We start from the raw sequence: 19,700 nt of genomic DNA, 5'->3' as shown, positions 1-19,700 counted from the left end.
TGCATGCTGGAAACACCAGCTTAAAAAAGTTAAGTACATTTTACTTATTTTTTTTTTTTTTTTACAAATGAAATTTACTCAAATTAGCAAATAAATATGAAAGGTTTTTCTACTTAAGAATTAATACATGATGACACATTGTAAAAAAATAAAAAATAAATAGCAAACAATCATAAATAATATTTACTTATAAGCTAGAGGATTCATTTTCACACGATTGAATGTAGAATTTACTTAATATATTCAAGTTTGCGCTTTAACTTATTCAGTGTAGAAAGTACTCTGCTATATTTACTACACCACAAAATAATATTTTTTCTGTGCATTATAACATTGTGGTACCTTTTATGTGCATGAATATTGCATTTCTTATTTGCTTGAAAGTTTTGATGATTTGTTTGTGAAAGTACCCTTACTTTCTTCTAAAAAGTACTTTTTTACATTGAATAAGTTAGTTTAAGCATAAACTTGAAAATATTAAGTAAATTCCACATTCAAACATGTAAAAATGAATAGTCTAGCTTATAAGTATTATTTCTGATTGTTTGTATGTTTTATTTTTTACAGTGTATCATCATGTATTAATCCTAAAGTGGAAAACCTTGTTATATTTATTTGCTAATTTAAGTAAATTTTACTCGAAATTAAAATAAGTATATGGTACTTAACTTCTCGAAGCTGGAGTTCCAAGCATGCACTGGGCTTGAATAATTAATAAGCTTGCATGGTTTTACTATTTGCAAGTTTATTTACACAGTTTTTATTGATCAAGTTTATTGATTAAGTTGAGAAGTTGTCACGTTTAGTAACTTCTTGTTTTGTGCAGTCTGAAGTTCATTTCCCCTCAAAATTACCCATTCATGATCAAAGAATTATCTGTTGATTGTCATCGTCAGGGTGTTTTGTGCACCAAGTGTTGAGGTCTGTGTGCACAATTCTATATATTGTTTCTATAGTCAGTAATGCAGGATGATGTTGTCTCATAGACTACATAGCATGCACAAAGTTTCCATTTGTCATGTAGTACATGATTAAACATGTTTGTAAGGAAAATTCAAAACGTGACATGTTCTAATGAAATGTTTATTTAAATTTGACTAAGTTTAAGTTCCATGCATATCTTATTTGTAAGTAAAAGTTACTGAATTCACTTTAATCAATATTGTCATAAAGTCAGGGTTGGGGAGTAACAGAATACATGTAACGGGATTACGTATTTAAAATACAAAATATAAGTAACTGTATTCCACTACAGTTACAATTTAAATCATTGGTAATTAGAATAGAGTTACATTCAAAAAGTATTTTGATTACTGAAGAGATTACTTTGCATTTTATTGTCATTTGTTTCATTTAATATTTAGTCCTTTCAGATGGAAAACATTTATACATATAAATGATGCGATCCAAAGTGCATTTGAACAGCGGTGAAACACTTTCTTATGATGTGTTACATTCATACGAGCAGACAGAGAAGTAAGTTTGGAGCAGAAGAAATAGAAATAAACCTTGTGCAAACTGTCATGTGACCATTTAGCATTATGCTAAGCTATAATGCTATTTCTGGTCATTTTACATATTTTTTATTAAGACAAATCCATGTTAGATCATATATATATATATATATGTTTCTAGAAATACCTTTGATATTAGGGCAGAAATCATATTCTTGATAATAATTTTTGTATTGTTTTCCTGTACAAATATCTAAAAATCCTTAAAACAAGATCAATTTGATTGATCTTGTTTTAGAAACAACACTGCATAAGATATTTCGGTTTTTCAGAGAATGTATTTTTAACATGTGTATTTTGTCTTACTGTACTGGCAGAGTTTTTATAGACAAAACAAGTGAAAAAATCTTCCAGTGCTGAAGAAGTAATCCAAAGTATTTAGAATACGTTACTGACCTTGAGTAATCTAACGGAATGTTACAAATTACATTTTACAGCATGTATTCAAAAGTAACCCTCCCAACCCTGTATAAAGTTTAGCAGATTTTACTTAGTTTTGTACCATTAAGATTTACTTACAAAAACTATAAATAAAAATTAAGTAAATCTAACTAGCCATTTTTTTCAGTCCTGGTATTACCATTTGATGCCATAACTTTACCATGGTACCATCACAATATTTTAGTACAAATGTCCCAAAATATCATGGTAATACCATTTTGTAAGGGTACCATATTTTTATACCATGGTATTTGTATGGTACTCCTAGGTGTGTCAAACTATAATGGTATTATTATGGTAAAAGTCCAAAAGCCATGATTCATTCCACCATTGCACTGTGCAAAAAACATCACAGTACCATGGTACATTTTTGTAAATGTATGAATGATGGATTTGATGAACGTTTTGATGATTCGTCATCAAGCGACCTGTCTCCAGTTAAAGTGCTCGGCAGACAATAACAGACGTTCTGTGACAATAACATAAAAACAAGATTTGTTCCACAATTTTTTGGAAAACAATGTTTTCTTATAACAACCTTATAGTTTTGGTTTCAGAGAAACTACAGTAGTCTGGTGCAATTCAAGATAAACCATGAAGATAAAACATTTAAGCCGTCAAAGCTGTTAAAGTGGATTTTTAGTTAAAAAATAGGAGGTGAGCCGGTGGATATTCAGGCTTGTTATCAAACACTTAGACTAGCAACCAGACACGGAGGCAGCAATTCAATTTTGACACCTTGACGCACATCATTTTACCATTTCCTACTTTCCATTGAGAATTTTTAGTGTCTGAAAGTTGTAAACAAACTTTCACCCTGATGCAAGCCGATCCGCTCACGCCTCTGTGGTTCGCAGAGAGCTCGGAAAAATAACAGTGACTAAAATCCTGTTTATAACACAGGTATCAGTCCGCAGGTTGCACTTCTAATTATTTTTTGATTCTGGAAAATGTTATATTTGTGGAGAGAAGCGTTATATCTCGGTAAAGGTTCTCTGGCCTATATTTAGGGGTCGGGTTGTGCAGTGTGTCTTTGCGGCTTCACTTTTAGACATCAAGAGCAAAATCACTTTTACTGACACCTTAGTCATCAGGGTTTGCATTCAGTCATTTCATTAAAGTCTTATTCATTTCTCTCAGAGTGGCTGAGTCATACTGCTGGCATGATGGTCTCGAATCTTTCTGCTCTCACATGCCATTTGCTAGTAGTCAACACTCATTTGCCTAGCTTTCTAAATAGACGTTCCTCAGACGGCTTTACAATTACTACAGACAAATGCAGAACCAGTAATAAGAAAGCTTTTTGTATTTTTATATTAAAAGGAAGCAAAAAGTATTTGCTAAGGCAAGCATCAATGTTATTAGGAAACTCTAACCCTAGGTATTAAACTTGAGCATGGAAATCGCTCTGCACTGTTTTTGCTTTGGACACGAATGATGGTAAATGGTGGACGACTTCCGCCTGACAGATGAAAAAATCCCATAGATTTACAGTACAAATGGGCCACAAAAATGTAGGGACCAGATCATTATAAACACTTGGGGATGGGGTCTTTTGGGCCCTCTCAGGGCAGTAAGTGAACGCCTAGCAAGCAACACCCTAGCAACAACCCAGAACACCAAAACAACACCCTAGAAACCATTCAGAATGCATTGGATTCGCCACGTAAGTTGTTTGGTCATCTCCATCATCACGATGGCGCGTTTTGCACACGTTTTTTAAAATGAAGAAAACTATATGTTCTACACCCTAATCCTAACCTTCACCCTTACAGAAACTTTTAGACAGTTTTGTATTTTAATTAAGGAATTATTTGGCTTAAATATGAACTTTAGGTTCAACTATATTTGTGAGGAGTTGAGGACAATAAAAAAAAAAAGAAAAATTGACCCTTAAAACTGAAACTATTGCAGACATATACATGAAAATGGGTGCCTATATATGGGTGCACTTTAACTTTTTAGTTTAAATGAACAGATTTCAACTTTTTTTTTCTTTTTGTTATATGAGGGTCTCATCGAAACTGAATTGGAAACTTTTCACCAGGCCTTCATCATGCATTTTTGGTATTTTTCAAATGCCTTTGATGTATATATTTGACTGTTTTAGACTTGTCACGGACCTAGACTTTCAACATTAAACTATGAACATCCATTATAAAAATACAGATTATTACATGATTAAAACTATGATTATCTAAACATAGAGGGAAATAAACAGAAACCATTTCAACATTTATAATGTGAACATGTTTTCTATCAACGTTTCAAAAATTACAAGTGTCACACAGTTGTGGCCTCATTTCTACACACCAAACCAAGTTTTAACAATAAAGTTAGTGTACTTGTTAACCAAGTGGACAAAACTATCAGTGAAGAGCATGCATGAGATGAAATATAGTGATGTTTGAAGAAAACAAAGAATAATCCAGGGAAATAACTCCCGTGAGCAGAATAATTTGTATTTGGTGTCATTTTCAGTCGAGCTGTAATTTTTCCAAATTATGCAAAAAGTGTTTAATTGTGTGTATTTAAAATACATCAAATGTTAGCTGTGAAATTAGCCTTGGCAAGGCAAAAATAGCCTGCCATTTTATTTTATTTTAAAAAACGTTAAAAATGTCATTTCCAACAGCGTCATTTCCAGCACAGAATTCTATTAAACACAATACAATGGAAATTACACTGTAGTGGGCATTTTAATGACTTTCAGAAAAAATGACGTAAATCTCCTGTGATACACAATACACTGTTGGGCATTGTTAGTAGACAAATTAAAAATATTATTGAGAGTGTGAATAATGTTTGAACAAGACTTCCTAGAAATCCACAGTGCTAAAAGTATCCAAAGTTGAAGAAACTTTACTGTAAAAGCTGTGCTTAAATATGAAGTATCCTGTGATGTCAAGATGAACGTTATGATACTTGAGGACTGCAGCCTACGGTCATTATTAAAACACCTCATGACATATTGTTAATCCTGCGTTTTACAATAAAGACATAAAGGTCAGATTTTGCCCATGTTGAAAGGCGTTTGACAAAGGCAAAACTCCCCTTGTTACATTTCTCATTGTTTATCTGGAGAAACTACATTTCAGTTTCATCTCATTCATAGTTATAAGAATAATTATTCTTAGAAATACATTTCAACTTTGACAAGAATGACAATAAATTTGACACAGTATCACACATTTCATCAAATATCAACACTTCTGAGACGACCATGTTTGGGTCCTAAATGTTTGTTGAGTCATGTATTCAATCTTTAAAAACGAATGGAAAAGCTGCACATGTTGCTAGCTTGAAATATGGTACCGTTAAACTGCTTTAAAAGCAACTTATAAAAAGAATTGTGATGTCAGGATGACTCATAGGAGTTATATACTGTATATAGAGTAATATATTGCTATTTTAAGCGTGCTGTCTTTTTCAGATTTGGGTAACTTGTTTGGAGTTGCCCTCTATGGGTTAAAAGATGACAAAGCAGTGACATTAACTAAATACCATACTGTGTATTCAACACATTAACTAAGGACATGTACCACTAACATTTGATTTGACAACCACAAAGTGTCCAAATGTCTTTATTTGGAGAAGCATATCTTTTCTTTTTTTTTTTTAAGAAAACTGAAACTTCTTTTAGTATAATGTTGATCTTGCAACATGTGATGTCTTTCTTTAAAATACATGCCACTTGGTTTGATATTTTATCTACTAAAAAATGACATTTAGACATTTTTAAGCGTAGCTTAAATGGCCAAATACGTTTTGGGGCCACTGTATATATATATATATATATATATATATATATATATATATATATATATATATATATATACTATTTTATATATCTTCAAGTTACTTTCATTGTGATGCATACATTTTCCCATCATTATGTTATAATCGTTCATATAATTTCTCAACAGTGTATTTAAGTTTATACAGTATATACACACTGATCAGCCACAACATTAAAACCACTGACAGGTGAAGTGAATAACACTGATTATCTCGTTACAATGGCACCTGTCAAGGGGTGGGATATTAGGCAGCAAGTGAACAGTCAGTTCTTGAATTTCATGTGTTGGAAGCAGGAAAAATGGGCAAGCGTAAGGATTTGAGCGACTTTGACAAGGGCCAAACTGTGATGGCTAGAAGACTAGGTCAGAGCATCTCCAAAACAGCAGGTCTTGTGGGGTGTTCCCGGTATGCAGTGGTTAGTACCTACCAAAAGTGGTCCAAGGAAGCACAACTGGTGAACTGGTGACAGGGTCATGGGTGCCCAAGGCTCTGGTCTGGTCCGATCCCACATAGGAGATACTATAGCACAAATTGCTGAAAAACGTAATGCTGGCCATTATAGAAAGGTGTCAGAACACACAGTGCATCACAGCTTGATGCATATGGAGCTGCGTAGCTGCAAACCGTCAGAGTGCCCATGCTGACCCCTATCCACTGCCGAAAGTGCCTACAATGGGCACATGAATGTCAGAACTGGACCATGGAGTATTGGAAGAAGGTGGCCTGGTCTGACGAATCACATTTTCTTTTAGATCATGTGGATAGCCGGGTGCGTCGTTTACCTGGGGAAGATATGGCAGCAGGATGCACTATGGGAAGAAGGCAGGCCGGTGGAGGCAGTGTGATGCTCTGGGCAATGTTCTGCTGGGAAACCTTGGGTCCTGGCATTCATGTGGATGTTACTTTGACACATACCATCAACCTAAATATCGTTTCAGACCTTCATGGCAACGGTATTCCCTGATGGCAGTGGCCTCTTTCAGCAGGATAATGCACCCTGCCACACTGCAAAAATTATTCAGGAATGGTTTGAGGAACATGACAAAGAGTTCAAGGTGTTGACTTGGCCTCCAAATTCCCCAGATCTCAATCCGATTGAGCATCTCTAGGATGTGCTGGATGAACAAGTTCAATCAGTGGAGGCCCCACCTCGCAACTTAAGGACTTAAATGATCTGCTGCTAACATCTTGGTGCCAGATACCACAGGACAGGTCTTGTGGAGTCCATGCCTCGACGGGTCAGAGCAGTTTTGGTGGCACGAGGGGGACCTACACAATATTAGGCAGGTGGTTTTAATGTTGTGGCTGATCGGTGTGTGTGTATATATATATAGCTCTGTAAAAAATTGAGAGACAACTGAAAAATTATCAGTTTCTCTGGATTTACTATTTATAGGTATGTGTTTGAGTAAAATGAACGTTTTTGTTTTATTCTATAAAGTACTGACAACATTTCTACCAAATTACAAATAAAAATATTGTCATTTAGAGCATTTATTTGCAGAAAATGACAACTGGTCAAAATAACAAAAAAGATGCAGTGTTTTCATACCTCGAATAATGCAAAGAAAACAAGTTCATATTCATTTTTAAACATCACAATACTAATGTTTTAACTTAGGAAGAGTTCAGAAATGAATATTTGGTGGAATAACCCTGACCTGATTTTCAATCACAGCTTTCATGCGTCTTGGCATGCTTTCTACCAGTCTTTCACATTGCTGTTGGATGACTTATACCACTTCTAGCACAAAAATTCAAGCAGCTCAGATTTGTTTGATGGCTTGTGGCCTTCCATCTTCCTCTTGATCACATTCCAGAGATTTTCAATGGGGTTCAGGTCTGGAGATTGGGCTGGCCATGACAGGGTCTTGATCCGGTGCTCTTCCATCCACACCTTGGTTGGCCTGTCTATGTGGCATGGAGCATTGTTCTTCTGGAAAAACCAATCCTCAGAGTTGGGGAACATTGTCAGAGCAGAAGGAAACAAGTTTTCTTCAAGTATAACCTTGTACATGGCTTGATTCATGCGTCCTTCACAAAGACGTATCTGCCTGATTCCAGACTTGTTGAAGCACCCCCAGATCATCACCGATCCTCCATCTGGTCATCTAATGGTTAGATGGAGACCTGGAGAGGCCTTCAAGCCACAGTGTCTCACACCCACTCTGAAATTTGGTGGAGGATCGGTGATGATATATATACAGCTCCGGACAAAATTAAGAGTCCCACATCACTATCCTTGAGTTTGGACTTGTTGATGTGGAGGTGGTAAGGCAACACTGGTCTGTGACTGGAACCTTGATGGAAGGTAGTAGTGTAGAATCCAGAAGTGATCAAGATATGGAAAGTAAATTGATTGTTGGGGATAATGGAGGTACAAAGGGAAGAATTGGATAGTTGTGGAAAATCGGAAAAAGAAGAAGAATAGGAACCAGGCGTCGGGTATATATAGTGAGAGGGAAATTCAGCAGTCTAGGAGAAGAAAGGAGGAGTATAAGGTAATGCTGATGTTTGTTTCTGAAATGGTGAGTACAATAAATCCATTGACACAAACAAAAGCATTGAAAGATACAATTGGAAATATCGATAGTGCTAAGATGCTAAAAGATGGTAGAATTATTTTGTTTTGTAAAGGTGGCAAACAGCAAAATGCGTCTCTTAATATGAAGAACTTACTGGGGCAGAAGGTAGTTTGCTCAGTAATGGAAGAAAAGAAATGGATGAGAGGAGTAATCTGAGGGGTACCAACAGACATATCTGTGGAAACAATCAAGAAAAACATAACTGGGGCAACGGTGGTTGATGATAGGTGGTTGACGTGTAAGAAATAATGAACGAATGGAGTCTTTCTGTAATGATGAGATTTGATGAAGACAAGCTACCTGAAAGGGTATTTCTTGGCTTTGTTAGTTATGTGGTTAGGCCATATGTTGCCCCTCCTCTCAGATGTTATAAGTGTCAAATGGATGGACATATTGCATCTGTATGTATAGGGAAACAACGATGTGCAAGATGTAGCAGTGAACATGAATATGGGAAATGTGGTCATGGGGTGAAACCAAAATGCTCAAACTGTGGTGAGGAGCATACAGTGGTGTGAAAAAGTGTTTGCCCCCTTCCTGATTTCTTATTTTTTTTGCATGTTTGTCACAAATGTTTCAGATCATCAGACAAGTTTAAATATTAGTCAAAGATAACACAAGTAAACACAAAATGCAGTTTTTAAATGAAGGTTGTTATTATTAAGGGAAAACAAAATCCAAACCTACATGGCCCTGTGTGAAAAAGTGTTTGCCCCACCTGTTAAAACATAACTTAACTGTGGTTTATCACACCTGAGTTCAATTTCTCTAGCCACACCCAGGCCTGATTACTGCCACACCTGTTCTCAATCAAGAACTCACTTAAATAGGACCTGCCTGACAAAGTGAAGTAGACCAAAAGATCTTCAAAAGCTAGACATCATGCCGAGATCCAAAGAAATTCAGGAACAAATGAGAAAGAAAGTAATTGAGATCTATCAGTCTGGAAAAGGTTATAAAGCCATTTCTAAAGCTTTGGGACTCCAGAGAACCACAGTGAGAGCCATTATCCACAAATGGCGAAAACATGGAACAGTGGTGAACCTTCCCAGGAGTGGCCGGCCGACTAAAATTACCCCAAGAGCGCAGCGATGACTCATCCAAGAGGTCAAAAAAGACCCCACAACAACATCCAAAGAACTGCAGGCCTCACTTGCCTCAGTTAAGGTCAGTGTTCATGACTCCACCATAAGAAAGAGACTGGGCAAAAATGGCCTGCATGGCAGAGTTCCAAGACGAAAACCACTGCTGAGCAAAAAGAACATTAAGGCTAGTCTCATTTTTGCCAGAAAACATCTTGATGATCCCCAAGACTTTTGGGAAAATACTCTGTGGACTGACGAGACAAAAGTTGAACTTTTTGGAAGGTGTGTGTCCCATTTACATCTGGCGTAAAAGTAACGCTGCATTTCAGAAAAGGAACATCATACCAACAGTAAAATATGGGGCTGTTTTGCTGCTTCAGGACCTGGAAGACTTGCTGTGATAAATGGAACCATGAATTCTGCTGTCTACCAAAAAATCCTGAAGGAGAATGTCCGGCCATCTGTTCGTGACCTCAAGCTGAAGTGAACTTGGGTTCTGCAGCAGGACAATGATCCAAAACACACCAGCAAGTCCACCTCTGAATGGCTGAAGAAAAACAAAATGAAGACTTTGGAGTGGCCTGGTCAAAGTCCTGAACTGAATCCTATTGAGATGCTGTGGCATGACCTTAAAAAGGCAGTTCAAAACCCTCCAATGTGGCTGAATAACAACAATTCTGCAAAGATGAGTGGGCCAAAATTCCTCCACAGCGCTGTAAAAGACTCATTGCAAGTTATCGCAAACGCTTGATTGCAGTTGTTGCTGCTAAGGGTGGCCCAACCAGTTATTAGGTTTAGGGGGCAATCACTTTTTCACACAGGGCCATGTAGCTTTGGATTTTGTTTTCCCTTAATAATAACAACCTTCATTTAAAAACTGCATTTTGTGTTTACTTGTGTTATCTTTGACTAATATTTAAACTTGTTTGATGATCTGAAACATTTAAGTGTGACAAACATGCAAAAAAATAAGAAATCAGGAAGGGGGCAAACACTTTTTCACACCACTGTATATTGAGGAGCATGTATATGACAGGTATCAGGTTAGGAAAGAAGCAGTGAAAGTTCAGAATATAAGAACATTGGAGGTAGTATCCTATGCAAAGGGTCTAGTTAAAGTAATGGAAGCTACGCAAATAAGAGAAAATGGAGAGACTGATTCCATTCAGATGAGAGACAAATGCCAAAACCGGGGCAGAAAACAGGTAAATTCTATGACTGTAGACAAGAGGTATTTGTTTCTTTTATGGCTGAAGTGGTAAATTGTTCAGCTCAAACTGAAAGCAGAACAGAAAGGATAAGAATTGTAATCAGAACAGCAGAAAAATACTTAGATGTTGAAGGAGTTACAGTAGAGTTGATTAATGAGAAGCTAAAGATGCAGATTGCAAATATGCAAATAATGTGAGGGATCATAATGGTTTTTACCATTTTACAATGGAATGCAAGTCTTTTAATTAATGGTCAAGAATTAAAAAAGTATGTGGATGAACTAGATAGTAAACCTCAGGTAGTGTGTATCCAAGAAACATGGCTTAAACCACAGTTACATTTTGTTTTACAGGGTTTTGAAACTGTACATAGGGATAGAAATTCTAGAAATGGGGAGGGTGGCTATTTTTGTCAAGCAAGAGGTTGGTTTCAGGGTGATAGATATTAACAAAGATTATGAGGCAATAGTGGAAATATGGACAGGAATACAGAGTATCAGGATAATTAATTACTATAACCCATGTAATAGATTAACTAGAGAAGTACTAGAAAACATTGGAGAATTGAGTGGTCACAGGGTGGTGTGGTGTGGGGATTTTAATGCACATAGTACATTATGGGGAAGTGTGAAAGCAGATTATAATGGTAGTATAATGGAAGAAATGTTAGAATGGAGTGGACTAGTGTGCCTGCATGATGGCAAGGCCACTAGAATGGATGTAGGTCATTGATTTAACAGTTGCTTCAGAAAATCTGGGAAGAAAGCATGTTTGGGAGGTTTTAGAAGAATATACAGTGCAACATAGGGGTAAATGTAGAGCAAGATGTGGGGGAAAGAATTCATAAATGGAAATTTAAATCAGCAAATTGGGAAAAATTCTATGAGATTTGTGAGATAAAGATGATAAAGATGGACAAATCTATAGCTGACATTGAGGAGTATAATGATAAGATAAGTGAAATATTATGTAGTTCAGCAATGGAAGCAATCGGCAAACGGAAAGAGTTAAAAGGTAAGAAAGCTGTGCCATGGTGGTTCTGAGATGATATTCTTCTCACCACAATTGTTCAGAGCGGTTATCTGAATTACAGTAGACTTTGTCAGTTCAAACCAGTCTGGCCATTCTCTGTTGACCTCTCTCATCAACAAGGCATTTCTGTCCACAGAACTGCCACTTACTGGATGTTTTTTTTTGTTTTTGGCACCATTCAGAGTAAATTCTAGAGACTGTTGTGTGTGAAAATCCCAGGAGATCAACAGTTACAGAAGTACTCAAACCAGCCCATCACCAACAATCATCCATGTGATTATCTAATCAGCCAATCATGTGGCAGCAGTGCAGTGCATAAAATCATGCAGATACGGGTCAGGAGCTTCAGTTAATGTTCACATCAACCATCAGAATTGGGAAAAAAATGTGATCTCAGTGATTTCAGACTGTGGCATGATCTAGCTGATCCCACAAAAGCTCAATGGGGTTAAGATCCATAACACTCTTTTCCAATTATCTGTTGTCCAATGTCTGTGTTTCTTTGCCCACTCGAACCTTTTCTTTTTGTTTTTCTGTTTCAAAAGTGGCTTTTTCTTTGCAATTCTTCCCATAAGGCCTGCACCCCTGAGTCTTCTCTTTACTGTTGTACATGAAACTGGTGTTGAGCGGGTAGAATTCAGTGAAGCTGTCAGCTGAGGACATGTGAGGCGTCTATTTCTCAAACTAGAGACTCTGATGTACTTAATCCTCTTGTTTAGTTGTACATCTGGTCTTCCACATCTCTTTCTGTCCTTGTTAGAGCCAGTTGTCCTTTGTCTTTGAAGACTGTAGTGTACACCTTCGTATGAACTCTTCAGCTTTTTGGCAATTTCAAGCATTGTATAGCCTTCATTCCTCAAAACAATGATTGACTGATGAGTTTCTAGAGAAAGCTGTTTCTTTTTTGCCATTTTTGACCTAATATTGACCTGAAGACATGCCAGTCTATTGCATACTGTGGCACAAAGACAATGTTAAGCTTCATTTAATGAACCAAATATGCTTTCAGCTGTGTTTGATATAATGGCAAGTGATTTTCTACTACCAAATTAGCAATTTAGCATGATTACTCAAGGATAAGGTGTTGGAGTGATGGCTGCTGTCTAGATTTGATCAAAAATGACTTTTTTTCAAATAGTGATGGTGCTGTTTTTTACATCAGTAATGTCCTGACTATACTTTGTGATCAGTTGAATGCCACTTTGGTGAATTAAAAGTACCCATTTCCTTCTGAAACAGCAAAATCTGTACATTATTCCAAACTTTCGGCCGCCAGTGTATACCGCAATTTAAAGTCAGTATAGCAAAGAGGATATCGGATAATGTCTCAGTTTTCACCACAGAGATGTTTGCTATTTTAATGGCTCTTCAGTGGGTGGAGGAAATACAGACAGTCGTCACAGTGATCTGTTCTGGCTCCTACTCAGCACTGACTAGTCTACTGAGTGTCAAATCTTCATCAAGACAAGATATATTATATTATATTAAATTCTCCACAGTATAAACATCAAGGATCCACCAGCTAAGGTTATTTATTTCTTATGGGTGCCAGCACATGTACTGTAGGGGTGGAAAGGAAGAATAGGTAGATAATTTGGCAAAGCCAAAAATTTCTTAAATAGAAATTAAAGGATTATTTAATTAGAGTAGCTGCGATTTAAAAAATGGCAGGAGATGTGGGATGGGGAAATAAAGACCTTCATCTTCATAATATTCAAAAGCATGTTGGTGCTGAGAGGAGGAATTATGGTGGAAGAGGACACAATAATATCTCGAATGCGTATTGGGCATACTGCACTTAATTATTATCTCTTCATTGTTGGTAAACATGAGTCTGGTATTTGTAATGCTTGTCGTTCTCCAGAGGCTGTGAAGCATGTGCTTTTAAATTGCATATGAAAATGAAAGAATACAACTCATGTTGTATATATATACAATAATGGGTACAAAACAGATATCAATGAAAATATTATTGCCCCAAAGATGCAAATAAACATTTATTTAATATTGTACAAAATATGCATTGATTAAAATATTTTTACAACCATGTAAAAAAGAAAGCAACACAAAACAGCCTTTTAAGAGGATTATAGATACAGTATACTAGCTTTAGTGACCATTAACGGGGTTGAGAGAGAGAGATTCAGTATAGACTGGTCTTTTTCATTATCCTTAAAAACTCCTGCTCATTAATCTCACCGTCACCATCTCTATCGGCCTCGTCTATCATTTCCTGCAAAAAAGGAAACACAATCATGTTAAAACAACATGTTGTTACACGGCAGTATTTCCAAAAGTTTTCAACCCTTGCTCTGTAAAATGGGACATCTTATCTGATCGGTTGTAATCTACAACCCACTAACTAAGGAGACTCACAGATTATTCTTGTGTTTACAGAGAAACATACATTTTCTGTGGCATTCCCCACATTTGGCACCTGAAGTAAGCAGACACACCTGTAACTCTTCATCAGTGAGATTTTCCCCAAGCTCTTTGGCCACTCGCTTAAGGTTTTTAAAAGAGATTTTGCCTGTGCAGTCGTCATCGAAAAGTCTGAAAGCCTTCAGGATCTCTTCTTTGGAGTCTTTCTCACTCTGTTGTGAAAGATAAATCACGTACAGCTAAACTTACAAAGATGTGCAGTAGGGGTGGGCGGTATGACCAAAATCTTACATCACTGTTTGAGTAATTTTATATCAGTAATGGTATCAAGATGTTGTTATTTAGGCTGAAAATTCAACAAATAAATGGTTTATATATATATATATATATAAATGACCATGTGTTAAAGCCCATTATTGAATAAACTAGTGTATTAAATACTCTTACAATCAAAGGTACTTTATCTCATTTGAATATTTTCTCTTTTTGTTTTATTATCTTGATAAACACAAACCAAAAGATTGGATTGTTCATAAAAATGAACGATACGTCTGGCATCAGTGCAAACACAGCTTCACATTATGCAACACTTGAGTTATCTAATATTACAAACTGGATAGTTCACACCCTAAAATGTTGATTACCACAAAAAATTAATTTTGACTCATCCCTTTTCTATAAAAAAAGCAAAAATCTGGGTTACATTATCATTTGCCATGCAGACTCACCATTTTCTGTGTCATCATAGAAAGGAAATCGTTGAAGCTGATTGTACCCGATCCTTCTTTATCAACATCAGTGATCATCTTCTTTATCTCTTCTTTCTTTGGCTCAAAGCCCAAAGCTCGCATAGCAACCTACGGCAACAAGTCAATTACTTGATTATTATTTACACTACCAGATAAAAAGTCTGAATACACTTTACTGAATTAAAGCAGCCATATCACCCTGTAGCTCAAGTCTGGTTACCTACTGAAGCTAAGCAGGGTTTAGCCTGGTCAGTACCTGGATGGGGAGACCTCCTGAGAAAACTAAGGTTGCTGCTGGAAGAGGTATTAGGGAGGCCAGCAGGGGGTGCTCACCCTGTGGACTGTATAGGTCCTAATGCCCCAGTATAATGATGGGGACACTATACTGTAAAAAGGCACCGTCCTTCAGATGAGACATTAAACCGAGGTCCTTACTCTCTGTGGTCATTAAAAATCCCAGGACACTTCTTGAAAAGAGTAGGGGTGTAACCCTGGTGTCCTGGCCAAATTCCCCCCATTGGCCCTTCTCAATCATGGCTTCCTAATAATCCCCATTGATTAATTGGCTCTCTCACTGGTGTGTGGGCTGGTGAACTATGGCTGCTGTCGCTGCACACTGGTGGTGTTTGAGGAGAGTCCCCTGTTCACTGTGTAAAGCACTTTGAGTGTCAGAAAATTGCTATATAAATGTAACATTCATTCATTAATGTTGCACATGATCACTGAAAAGAATGACTAGTAAGATTTCATTTTATTTTTACTTCATAAGTTTTGCACAGTTTTTCTAAGTACATTTTAATGGTATAAAATAAGTAAAATTAACTTTGTGACATAATATTGATTAAAGTGAGTAAAATGTAACTTAAACCTTTCAGTTAGTACAGTAACTTTTACTTACAAATCTAACATTTAAATGAACATTTTATTGGAACATTCCAATTCCAACTTTCCTTATAAACACGTTTAATCATGTACCACATGACACACGGAAGCCTTCCACAGGAAAGCTTAAAGGTGCTGTAAGCGATTTTAGCCGTTCTACTTCCACGAGACTGAGACAATTAGCCATGCCCCTCTTTACAAAACCCGCACTCCAAAGATACCAAATGAGCTTTATTGAGACCGACATCATACAGAAATGGTTGTTAAAAACAGCAGCAGCAAAATAGCGCCCTCAACTGACAATTGTTATGAACAACATGGCATAAAAATGGCAGTAAGACTCAATAATTTGCTGCAACTACAACACTATGAGAATGCGCAAAATAATTGACAGGGCGAAAGCGTCAGAGACCGTGGCCCGCAGACACATTTTTGTTTGTTGTTTAGAGACAGGCATTAGTAACAAGTAACCAATCATTTTTGAATCATGAATGGGTAATTTTGAGTAGAAAATGAACTTCAGACTTCACAAAACAAGGAGTTACTAAATGTAACAGCAAAATCAACAATAAAAATTTTATAAGTTGCAAACAGTGAAACCATGCATGCTTATTAATTATTCCGGTGCATACTGAGAACACAAACTTAACTTAAATAAGTTAAGTAAAATTAACTTATTTTATTTACCTGCAATATTTACTCAAATATGACAAGGTTTTCTGCTTTAAGATTGATACATGGCGTATTGTAAAGATAACAAACAATCATGAATAATATTTACTTATAAGATAGAGTAGTCATTTATAGATGTTTGAATTTAATTACAAATGTTGAATTTAATTAATATTTTCAAGTTCACGCTTAAACTAATTAATCTTTTCTGGTATATTTACTTAACCACAAATGTTTTATTTTTATCTTAAACATTGTTTATCTAAAGACTTGTTCTTAAACTCTTGAAATTAGTTTTGAAGGTAAAAATATTACTTGTAACTACCAAAATATGTCTATTACAGAATGAGTAGGTGTGTCCAAATGTTTGACTGGTAGTAGTGAATAATACATTATTATTAGTGATAAATATTGATTATGCATGTAACCTGAGGGCCACAGCAATTTCATTAGCTAGTGGTAAGTAAGTGATAAGATTAGAGATTGGTCACTGAGCTGGGATTTTCTAAGATTAGGTCATTCCAAATTTACTCACTAAATCTTCTACGATCATTTCTTTTCAAATTGATATGTTGTCTCAGAGGCTTTTTATTGATAATAGCTAACATCTAGACATTATTATAATAGCTGACAGGACAGAGCAGTCTGTGGGTTTTCTTGTTTACCTTCAGTTCCTTCACATCTATAGTTCCTGTGCCGTCTGTGTCAAACAGATCGAACGCTTCTCTGATCTCCTGTTTCTGTTCCTCTGTCAACTCTGGTTTGGGACCCGCTCTTTTACGCTGGTTGGCCGTGGCACTGGGTTTTCTGAAGCTGGACGCCTTGAATATAACAGCAGAAAGAGGGAGAGTTTGAAAGAAAGAAAGCAAAAATTTGATTTATCAGCCAAGCTTCCACCATTGGTGTTACATTAGTACTTTTCATATGTTGAGTTTGTTTTGAAGTAATCACATGATACAACATGAGTATGAACTTAAAATATTGTTCCTGTTATAGAAGGGCAAATACAGATATGAATGACCAAACACATGCAATTTAAATGTCAATATGTGTCATTAGGGGCAGAGCACTGAAGGTGCATAGGAACCTATTGTATCTAGTTTTCTTATTAATATTCTTCTGCTGTTGAAGTCTATGGTAGCCCATAGAGGACACTCTGATAGAGGACACTCTCACATGTAACTGACTCAAATTTGGTGTCAAACCCTCTAGCGCCACCAACTGTTCAAAGTTGCACTCATGTTTATGCTCATAACTTTTGAGTTTTCCCAACAAAAAAAAATTCTTTTTCAAACTCCTCCTAGACCGCATGTCCGATTTGCACAAAATTTGTTGTGTATCATCCAGAGACACTGAGGACAAAAAGTTACCAAAAGCTTTTTGATAGACTAAACAGTTCTCGAATAACGCTTCAACGAATTTGATGGCGAGCATGCCAAAATGGACGTGAGGCTGTATCTTCGCAAGGATTTGGCGTATTGACACGAAACTTGGTATATGTCATAGCCATCATGACTTGAGGGTACCTGCAAAGTTTTGGCACAGCGCCACCTAGTGGTCAGGGGATATCAAAATATAACTCCTGAATATTTTAGCCTAAAATCATGAGACTTGTCTCTTAAGATCCCTTGGGGCATAACAAATAGAGTGATACCCAATTTGTCTATGTCGGCCATTTTGAATTTTTATGAAATTCACAAAACTTGGTATGCATCATCAGCACTATGCCCTGAGGGCACCTTGAGGCCAGCGCGACCTTGTGGTCAAAAGTTATACTGATATGTTTAAAAATACTTATAACATTTGATTAATTTGACCGTTCTGTGACTGCTCTCTATAGATTCCTTGGGTCATGCAGAGTATGGTCTTAACCAATTTTCTATTGTCGGCCATACTTCCTCTCCGCCATTTTTTATTTAATTGAAAACCTACTTTTTTGAACTTCTCATAGGGCCTAAGTCTGATTTGCATGACATTTGCCATGTATCATCTTGGGACACGCTTGACAAAAAGTTATCAAAAGCTTTTTGATAGACAAAACGGTTCTCAAATAGTGCACCAACGAATTTGATGGCAAGTCGCCAAAAAGCATCTGAGGCTGTATCTCTGCAATACTTTGCCATATTTTCATGAAACTTTGTGTGTGTCATAATGACCACACCCTGACCTTGTAAATTTGTTGACTGTGCCGCCTATTGTTCAAAAGTTATAATTTAATTGTATTTTAAATTTAGCAATTCTAACAATGTTTTATCATAGTCATAATCACTGATGTCCAGTGACACTTCCGTACATGCCGTTGGTGGGCTTGGCCCCGTAATTGCTGCTTGCAGTTATATTTCTATGTTATTCACATGTAAATTTATCATTTAAAACCAAACAAATTAAGTAAAATGTCCACTACAGAGGACAGAAATGAATTCCTGGGTCCCAGGAAGTGACTTACATTTATATCTTTTCAAATTACTATCAATGTTATTAGACATTTTTCATATATACATTACCCATCATATTAATGATTAAGATTATTTTCAAAAAACTTATTTTTAGTTTTTAGAAAGGTGGTATATAATAAATGCATTTATTACTTATAAAACTGTACTACACAAGTCTTATTTTGAGCTTGATAATTTTGTGAAGACATGCAGATGCAAATAATTGTGTATTTATTATTGTACAAAATATGTATAGATCAAAATGTTATTTATTTTTATCAAACACAAGATACGAGTGAATAAAACACAGGCTAATTATGTTATTCTGTATGTTTACATATTAATCTATATTCTAAAATGTAGAATCTGATAAAGTATTTTGGGGAAGATTTTAAAAGCTAAATTAGTCATAAACACACACACACACACACACACACACACACACACACACACACACACACACACACACACACACACACACACACAGACACGTGTAATTAAGTTTCAGTACTTCTTTATTACACTTTTAGGAAAAAAAACATCTCAAGAAGTGGATTATGTATAATCTATAATAAAGACGCGAATTATATTGGCCTTTAAACCAATCAAGCTAACAAGTTAGCGCTGGTTTCCATAACAATAAAGCCAACAGCTCAGGCTAGACAACAGCGTTTAACCTCTTATTGTCTACTTACGTGAATTAATTCGGGAACTTTTAAAAGTAACCATAAAGTCCACTTACCATCTCGAGAATATCAGTAGAATCAAACTAAAACGTCGTAATTTACTCGAAATGTAAACAAGAGTAAGAAAAATGCTGTCAATGTCGTTGCTTCCCTTGAGAGCATCTGAGTGGGCGGGGCCTCTTACGGAGTGACAACAGCTTGATCCAATAGGAGGTGTAGTTGTTC

At 36.2% G+C, this 19,700-nt stretch overlaps 3 protein-coding genes across 7 annotated transcripts in view; 1 reads left to right on the top strand and 2 right to left on the bottom strand.

The window, feature by feature from the left end:
* Nucleotides 1-19,700, bottom strand: part of LOC127413399 (MORC family CW-type zinc finger protein 3-like) — a 212,894-nt gene that overhangs the window by 113,446 nt on the left and 79,748 nt on the right. The window lies entirely within an intron of this gene.
* Nucleotides 1-19,700, top strand: part of LOC127413400 (Bardet-Biedl syndrome 12 protein-like) — a 75,284-nt gene that overhangs the window by 51,342 nt on the left and 4,242 nt on the right. The window lies entirely within an intron of this gene.
* On the bottom strand, nucleotides 13,629-19,652 carry cetn4 (centrin 4). Its single transcript, XM_051650550.1, has 5 exons — nucleotides 19,532-19,652; nucleotides 17,020-17,175; nucleotides 14,780-14,908; nucleotides 14,126-14,263; nucleotides 13,629-13,902 (listed from the first exon to the last, which is right to left on the bottom strand). Exons 1-5 carry the CDS (start codon nucleotides 19,532-19,534, stop codon nucleotides 13,813-13,815), a joined length of 516 nt encoding a protein of 171 aa, XP_051506510.1. The 5' UTR covers nucleotides 19,535-19,652; the 3' UTR covers nucleotides 13,629-13,812.

Source organism: Myxocyprinus asiaticus, chromosome 22 (genome assembly GCF_019703515.2).
Source record: "Myxocyprinus asiaticus isolate MX2 ecotype Aquarium Trade chromosome 22, UBuf_Myxa_2, whole genome shotgun sequence".
Taxonomy (NCBI): domain Eukaryota; kingdom Metazoa; phylum Chordata; class Actinopteri; order Cypriniformes; family Catostomidae; genus Myxocyprinus; species Myxocyprinus asiaticus.
This window is presented reverse-complemented; position numbering and strand designations above follow the sequence as displayed.

What these genes read in the sequence shown, in the direction of transcription:
- cetn4 (XM_051650550.1), bottom strand. An exon ending in TAGATGTGAAGGAACTGAAG is followed by an intron (nt 14,909 to 17,019) that starts GTAAACAAGAAA and finishes TTGTTGCCGTAG; the next exon opens with GTTGCTATGCGAGCTTTGGG. An exon ending in TCACTGATGAAGAGTTACAG is followed by an intron (nt 13,903 to 14,125) that starts GTGTGTCTGCTT and finishes CCTTTTTTGCAG; the next exon opens with GAAATGATAGACGAGGCCGA.